At 32.7% G+C, this 9,317-nt stretch overlaps 2 protein-coding genes across 2 annotated transcripts in view; one reads left to right on the forward strand and one right to left on the reverse strand.

The window, feature by feature from the left end:
• Positions 1-9,317, reverse strand: part of LOC129944092 (frequenin-1) — a 303,407-nt gene that overhangs the window by 255,216 nt on the left and 38,874 nt on the right. The window lies entirely within an intron of this gene.
• On the forward strand, positions 4,128-8,538 carry LOC129944767 (uncharacterized). The gene is made up of 3 exons (XM_056054431.1): positions 4,128-5,615; positions 5,679-8,393; positions 8,527-8,538. The coding sequence occupies exons 1-3, from the start codon at positions 4,128-4,130 to the stop codon at positions 8,536-8,538; spliced, it is 4,215 nt and encodes a 1,404-aa protein (XP_055910406.1).

The following is a 9,317-nucleotide window of genomic DNA, read 5'->3' on the forward strand; positions in this document are numbered from 1 at the left end:
CATCTATTTTTCAAATCCAAACTAAAGTCTGAAATGGACATTGTTTGGCATTGAGACTTATTTATAAAAATAGCAAAAGCTAAATGGATTAAAAAAATGTAACCCTCTTAAGGGTATGGTAGAATTTGACAGTAGAACGTGGAAACAAGACCACTTTCCATTGGCAGCAGTATCGATTGATTTAAAAGACATCAGATCGCCTGTAAATAACTGTTGTATTTGGAAGTTATTTTTTCAACATCACTAATTTTGGCAGCAAAAATAGCCCGATGGCTAAGCCAGTTATGATTCAAGTAATTACTCTGTACATTCGGAAAGAAAATATACTTGGATCAAATTACTTTTTTTCCTGAAGTTTGGTTGAATTATTTTCACTTTATTATGAATTTGATTTATTCTTCAGCCTAAGTAACATGTGGCCGATTTTGTCAACACCGAAAATTGAAGATCTAAAATCCACTGTATTTCGTTTACAACAAAATAAATTTAAAATTTACTTTAGCGTAAGCAAAATATGGTCGAATCGTGGCACGGACCCATTACAATACCTTTTAATTTCAAGTCAAATGAAAGAGGCTCGGATGCAACCCACACTGTACACTTAACATCTGTACCTGTGTGTCGACTTTTCTTAAACTTTAAAATATGTTTTTAAGAAAATTTGTCAACAATAATATTTTTTGTGTATGATATAAGTTTTATATCACTATTCGTTTTTGTTCCGGCATTTTTAGTCGAAAACCAATTTTAATAGATTTTGGCAGAATTTTGTTTGAAAGTTTTTATTTCTTATATAAACAAATATAGATAAAAATTTTCTAAGAAAATTTTCTTACGTTAACTATAAAATTTTGCATAGAATGATTTTGAAGTCATACATTTGAATCATACATTAATTTTTAACAATTTGGGCAGTATTTTTTGTTTTGATTGATTGACTGTTGGATTTTTCTTAAGATTTACGTAAATGTTAAAAACAATATCTATACTATTATATAAAAGCGAAACCATTTAAAAGTTTGTAACGAATGATCTCAGAAAGTAGTCAACCGATTTATTTGAAATATATTTTATTATTTTCTTTATTGTTATGAGATTATTTATGGCTTTAATTTTTTTTTCATTAATTATTTGTCAAACTTAAATATTATTAATTTTACATTTTTTGTCCATTTTTTTTCATTAGTTGACTTATACAACCACTCATATCTTAAAACCTATACAATAATCGACAAAGATTAGCATTGCTTCATAAAGTCAATATTGTTGCGCAAATTTTAAGCCTAAAATCACTTCTAAGTTAAACATACAACCTGAGAAATAAATAAAAACATATTATAAAATTATAAACTTTTTGAATTTATTTTATTTATGAAATTAGATTTCATCACAATCGCGAGGTCGCTGCTTTGTTTCATTTCATTATCATTCCAACATTTTTAATTTTCTTTTCTTCCTTCTCTCTTAATATGTGTTCCATTCAATAGTTACGTTTTTTCTCTTACCTACCTACCTACATATTCAATTTTTCTGTATTGTCTTTGTATATATATTTGAATAGTACTATCATGAGGAAGGAACGCTCGACCTGACATATTCTTACGACTTCCTAAACAATTCGTTCCACATGTTTTGCATGTGGAATCTATTGAGGTGGGGGCAAAAATGAGTGAGAATTCCAATATAAAATAATAAATTTCCAGATTATTAAAAAAACAGAAGATAGAGAAGAATGTATACAAATTCAGTGAAAGTTCGAGGGAGTCAATAAAAAAAAATGTTTTTTTATAATTTATTTTTTATATTTTGTATAATTTGTTTTTTTGATTGTTTGATTGGCAATGAAATCATTTAAAAAAAAAACACACACAGAACAAAAAATAGAAGAAAAATTAGAATATAAACTTTTTGTGGTTGCCAATTAGAAAAATTAAGGTTTTCCCTATTTTTTTCGAATCATTTTCATATGAGACAAATATTTTTAAACCATGTTAATAATAGTGCGAACATTTTTAAATTAATATAGGAAGTTATTGTAATGGGTCCGATTTGTCAAATTGAAAATGTTGACATTTCTCGACGTTTGAAGGTCCCTAGAGTCGAAATAAAAGTTTTTAGAGAGTTGTCTGTGTACGTGTGTACGTTCGCGACGTTTTTTCGTCGTCCATAGCTCAAGAACCAGTAGAGATATGGACTTGAAATAAATTTTGTTATACAGATAATAATGTAGAAAGATGCAAAAAGGGCTCTCAAGAAAATTGCGTGGGTGGTTTTTCTGACAGTTATTTGAAAAAAGGGTAAATATTTTGGTAAATCCTAAATATCTCACGAACGATACCAAACAAGTATATTTTTTGGAAAAATTCCAATTAACGTTTTTTTATAATACGAACAAACTGAAACTGAACTCTCCTTTTTCCTAAGAACGCAAGAATTAAGAAGAAGATAGTGTAGTAATCTTTAGCTATTTGTCCGTTTTGAAACAACCAAAATGAGGGTAAGGAAAATAGTAGGTTCTTAAACTAATTTTGTTACCTTTTTGGTTAAATATATTTTTATTTAACTTCCTTCCATTTTTATCTACGCAACAACCTGCTAACCTAAACAAATACTATCGTACTTATTCATATACATATTTTAACTCCAAAAGGATAAATATAGAAAAATATGTTTTGCAATAGGTAAACATGCATAAATTCTCATTTTTTCCAATTTTAACACAGTTGTTTCGCACTGCAAAATATTAAAGAAAAAAGTCTGAAGCTACTATTAGAAGGTCAACCTAAACGGTCAACGCGTTGACACTTTGACGTAAAATAGACGTCATTTGCAGATCTACAATAATTAAAAACCACACAATAATTACGTAATATGCTTACACTGTACCAATTTTAACATTCTTTCACACCCTAATATGAAAAAAAAATAAAAATAACGTTGGCTTAAATAAATATTATTTTGTCTAATCGTGTGATAATCAACATCTTAAGCATTGACGCTGTGAACGTTGACGGTGCGTGCGTTGATACAGAATATTTGCATGGTTTTATGACGTCACAGAGCCAACGCGTTGGCCCTTTAAGTTGATTGTTTAATTCTAGCTTGAGCCATCATCATCAATTCCAATTACGAAACGACTTAAGTCCTAACAATGCAGCTTAATACACACCAACCTACTTAATACTTAGCTTTCTACATACCTACATAACCCACCCACTCCTTAACATTACATTACAATAAAAAAAAAAAAAACAAATTTAAAAAATACCTACATCGAATGTATTTGCTATGGAAAAATTCAAAATATGGCAACGTAGCATTGTATCAAAACTTAAATTTGAAAACGTTGCTTTTAAATTTTCAGATTTCACAAAATTAGAAAATCTAAAATCAAATCAATACAATTTTCGGCTAGCAACTCTAAAACACATACAACTAAATGTATTGTATATGCATATCTTCTATACATTGATAGGTATGAATAAAACAAATCTCAGGAAACGTTGGCAACGACTGATTTTTGTTTACATTTGAGTAATTTATTTTATTTATTTATTTCAATATTTTTATACTTCCAGTCGCTCTTAGATTCCACACCAAATTTCCGTACACACAGCGCCCTCATGGTCCGCCTTTCGTACCAAAATTTTCTGTTCCAGGATAATACTATTCAGTTTATATACAAAGGTATTGTATAGTTCATCAACTAAACCTACACACACACAAATGACGTCGATAAAAAGAGCACACAAATGTGGGTAGGTTAAGGCAGTTGCACTGCACTGAACATGAGCAGATGAATAAAAAAATGTGTCTATGGATATTTACACACGCATACCTATAGATGTATGAGAACATTAAAAACACAAATTTGTTTGTATTTTTCGGTTGCAAAAAAAAAAATTGTAGGTATGAATAAAAGAAAGAAAAGAAGAAAATAGACACAAATTTCGTTCTGTTTTCAACTAAAAAACTGAAATGTTTTTGTTTGTTTTCACGTGCGGCTTGGCCTTTACTACGTAATATTTTACAACTTTTTTTCTAAGGTGTTAATTCCGGTAAGGAAGTGTTTTTTGATTTTTCAAGCTTAAATTAGTTGTTTTTCTTTTATCGCATAGAAATATAAAATGGTTAAAAGAAAAGCTAACATCGGACAAAAATCCATAGGCGCAAAAAGAATTTGTTCTCATCGTTGCAATGAGCAACCATTGGAAAGGGAGGAAAGATTAAATAACCAACGAGCATATGCCACACGAACTCGCCGTGGTTGTCTTCCAGCAACAACATCAATTTATAATATAGCAAGTATTAACATTTCAAATATAAATCAGTTTCTGGGTAATCGAGGAGCTTTTAATTATGTATCCCAATTTCCATACTTAAACAACAACAAAATAGACATTGGTAAAATGGATAATATTTGCAATTTATGTAAAGCTAAAAAATGGGCTAAGGAATGTAAAACCATGTGCTGTAATAATGGCAAAATAAAGCTTCCATCTATTGCCGAACCACCTGAACCTTTAAAAAGTATATTGAATGGAAATCACCCGTACTCTACAAATTTTCTACATAATTTGAGGTCATATAATACGCTTTTCCAAATGACGTCTTTTGGAGGAAAAGAAATTAAAGAAGGCAACTTCATGCCCACTTTTAAAGTCCAAGGCCAAATATACCACCTTATTGGAAGTTTACTTCCCCAAACAAGCAATCCAAGCTTCCTTCAAATATACTTTATCTCTGAAGCAGATCAAATATCTTTGCGGCAAAACATGGGTCCTAATCTCAAACGGCAAATCATAGAAATACTTCAAGATCTCTTAAATACTCAAAATGTATATATATCAACTTTCAAGACTACTCTCGAACATGCACCTCCAAATTTGTCAGACTTAAAGATTATAATTAAAGCAGATCATAAACCTGCAAACGAGCATAGTGGTCGTTACAATGCTCCAACAACTAACGAAATTGCTGTTTTAATGTTGGATGAAGACAAAGGTCCTAGAGACATTGTTCTCCATGGGCGTGACGGACGTTTACAGCGTGTTTCGGAGCTACATCGTTCATATGATCCGCTGCAATACCCTTTAATGTTTATTTGCGGTGAAGACGGTTATTGCATAGGCATTCCAACAATTTTTCCTGCAACCGGTCAAATCAATTTAAATAAAACTGTTTCGTGCATGCAATTTTACTCCTATAGATTTATGGTGAGGGATAATGAAACAAATTTTCTGCTTTTATTTCGCAAGCTTTTCAGTCAGTTTGTTGTTGATATGGCCGCCAAAATGATATCAGAGAGACTTAATTTCATAAGAACACATCAGAAAACTCTAAGAGCTGAAAATTATATTCACTTAAGAGATGCTGTTAACAATGACGCTAACGTCAACCCTCGGAATTTAGGTCAACAAATAATTTTACCATCTACTTTTACTGGATCGCCAAGATATTTGCACGAAAAAAATCAAGACGCAATGACATATGTGAGAAAACATGGCCGTCCAGATCTCTTCATCACGATGACCTGCAATCCAGAGTGGCAGGATATTAAAACTGAGCTTTTTTCGAGACAGAAATCTGTTGATAGACATGACATCGTTGCAAGAGTATTTCACCTAAAATATAACAAACTGATGGAATTTATTCACAAAAATCATATTTTTGGCGAGACAAAATGCTACATGTTGACCATTGAATGGCAAAAACGAGGTTTGCCACATGCCCATATACTGATTTGGCTTGCAAGTAAAATTCAGCCTGATGAGATTGATTCTATTATAAGAGCTGAGATACCTAATAAGGACGAGGATCCATTGTTATACGAAATTGTTTGCAAGCACATGATACATGGACCCTGTGGTGACCTTAATCCCCAATCTCCATGCATGGCTGATGGTAAATGTACGAAACGGTACCCACGGTCGTTGATACACAACACACAAACAGGTGATGATGGCTACCCACAATACCGTCGACGTTCCTTGGAGAAAGGTGGTGAAGTTGCTGTCATTGGTACAAAGGAAATAAATAATAGTTGGGTTGTGCCATATTCTCCTATTTTAAGTAGATGTTTTTCAGCGCATATCAATGTAGAATATTGCCACTCTGTAAAGGCTATAAAATATTTAACAAAATACATAAACAAGGGAAGTGACCAAGCTACTTTTGCAATAGAAGATCCAAAGAATGAGGTAGAAAAATACTTAAATGGTCGCTACTTGAGCACTTCAGAAGCGTTCTGGCGAATATTTAAATTTCCTATTCATGACCACTATCCTGCTGTGTATCATTTAGCTGTGCACTTAGAAAACGGCCAACGAGTTACCTTCAACGATGCTAACTTTCAACAAATATCACAGAACCCACCTGCAACGACGCTAACAGAATTTTTTAAACTTTGTAGGAATGATAATTTTGCAAAAACTCTTTTATATTGCGATGTACCCTCTTACTATACCTGGAAAAACAAACAATTTTACCGTCGTAAGCAAGGAAAAGTGGTTCCAGAATATCCAGGAATAAAACGAGACGATACTCTTGGCCGAGTATACACAATTCACCCCAATTCCGGTGAATGCTTTTTTTTGCGGATTCTGCTTCACAATGTTCGTGGTCCAGTATCTTTTGAAATGATCAGAACTGTTAACGGCGAAATCCAACCAACATACCAAGCTGCGTGCAAAAAGTTGGGACTTCTCGAAGATGATGAACACTGGAAATACGCTTTGGTTGATGCCTCCGCAACACAGTCACCACGACAGATTAGAGATTTGTTTGCGATCTTGCTTATGTTCTGTCAGCCAACTGAACCAAAAAGTTTGTGGGAAGAATTTAAAGAAAGTATGTGTGAAGATATTTTATATCAAGCACGTTCTGAGCAAAGAAATAACGAGCTCCTATTTTCTGATGACATTTTCAATCAAGGTTTAATTTTGATCGAAGATAAACTTTTAATGTTAAGTGATAAGCGAATTGATGAGTATGGACTTCCAAAACCAACAAGGATTAACCAAATGGACTTACAGCATCAATATACAAGAGAAATCCAATACGACAAACAAAATCTACATCAGTACGTGCAGGAAAATTTACCAAAACTGGATTCGGAACAAAAACTTGCTTTCAGCCAAATAAAAGAAAGTGTAGATTTACATAAAGGAAAACTTTTTTTCATAGACGCGCCTGGAGGTACTGGTAAAACCTTTTTGATTAATCTTTTACTAGCGAAATATAGATCAGAAGGTAAGATTGTTCTTGCCGTCGCCTCTTCTGGGATTGCAGCAACATTGCTTAGTGGAGGCAGAACTGCTCACTCTACGTTCAAGCTGCCAATTAACATCATTGCCCATGAAGAAGCAACATGCTCTATTTCAAAAACCACTTCCATTGCAAAAGTATTCCAAAAAGCGGACCTTATCATTTGGGATGAATGTACGATGAGTAATCAAGCTCATATTGAGGCTGTGAATAGACTCCTTAAAGATTTAAGATCATCGTCAAGACTTATGGGTGGAGTCACAATGGTTTTTTCTGGGGATTTTAGACAGATAATGCCAGTGATTCCCAAGGGTACTCGAGCCGATATTATCAAATCTTGCGTTAAGTCGTCTTCTATTTGGCGATATGTACAAAAACTTCAACTTAAAATCAATATGAGAGTAGAGCTTACTAACAACACTGATACTTCTGAGTTCGCGTCTCTACTTCTAAGAATTGGTGATGGAAAACATACTTTCATGGGTCCAAATACAATTGAATTAAACGAAAGCTTCGGAAAAATTGTGTATAGCACAGAACAACTTATTCAGTGTGTGTATGGAGACCTGAACGCGTTAGAATCAAGACCATTTTCTTGGTTTTGCGAAAGAGCTATCGTGTCACCAAAAAACTGTTCAGTGGATGAAATAAACAGATACGTGCTTCAGAATCTTAAAACGGAGTCGCATAAATACAATGCAATTGACACTGTGGTTGATGATAATGATAGTGTGCACTACCCTCATGAGTTTTTAAATTCACTCAACCCAGCAGGCCTGCCGCCATATCAACTTAATTTAAAAATTGGTACACCAATTATTCTAATAAGAAATCTCAATCCTCCGAATCTGTGCAATGGCACACGACTCCAAATCAAAAAGCTATTAAAAAATATAATACAAGTCCAAATTCTTACCGGACCCGCAGTAGGAAAATATGCCCTGATTCCCCGGATACCAATGATACCAACAGATCTCCCTTTTCAATTTAAACGTGTGCAATTTCCCATTAAACCATGCTTTTGTATGACAATTAACAAGGCTCAGGGTCAATCGTTTAAATTTATTGGAGTCGACCTTAGGGAAAATGTCTTCTCTCATGGTCAGCTTTATGTTGCTCTTTCCAGGGTAGGCTCAAAAAGCAACCAATGCATACTTCTTCCTCGCAGTAATATAACTGCAAATATTGTTTATCCGGAGGCTTTGAAATAAAAAAATATTTATAATATGCACAAACATGAACAAACTCTTTTTTTTCAAGTGTGAAATCTAATTAGATACGGTACGTATATACATATAAACTAAAATTAATATTATTGTAGAAAATATGCTCAGTCCCATTGAGAAATTTTTCATATGCTAATACTAATATTCAAAAAATGTTCGTGGTTACAATTTGCGAAGCAACGCGAGCACGGGTCAGCTAGTATTATATAAAATGTAATTCAAGTCTCTAGCGTTATTGGTTCGTGAGGTATTTAGGGTTAACCAAAATGTTCACCTTTTTTTAAACTGCTATGGTAAGAAAACCACCGACGCAATTTTCTTGAGAGTCCTTTTTGCATCTTTCTGCATTATTATTTGTAAAATAAATTTATTTGGAGTTAATATCTCTTCTGGTTTTTGAGATATGGACGACCAAAAAAACGTCGTGAACGTACGTACACACGCATTCAAAGACATCTTTCAAAAAATCTTTTAACTCTAAGACTCTAAGAACCATGAAACTTCGAGAAATATCAAAATTTTCAATTCGACAAATCGCACTCATTACAATAATTTTCAATGGGAAGTTAACAAAACCCTTAAAGAAATACTACTAAAATTGGTTAAAATTCGTTTTCGATTAAATATCTCGTTAAGAAAATAGATTTTGAAATTAAACTATTTGATCGTATTCAAAATGTTGGTGGTAATTTGTAGTTAATTTTTTCTTTTGAAAGATTAAGGTTTTTTTTTTAAATAAAATTTCATTTTAATTTTTGAAGACAAACTTGTTTCGCAGGAAAATTTTAAAATCCCAAAATACAGGAAATTTTTAAACAGACTTTT

Source organism: Eupeodes corollae, chromosome 2 (assembly GCF_945859685.1).
Source record: "Eupeodes corollae chromosome 2, idEupCoro1.1, whole genome shotgun sequence".
NCBI lineage: Eukaryota > Metazoa > Arthropoda > Insecta > Diptera > Syrphidae > Eupeodes > Eupeodes corollae.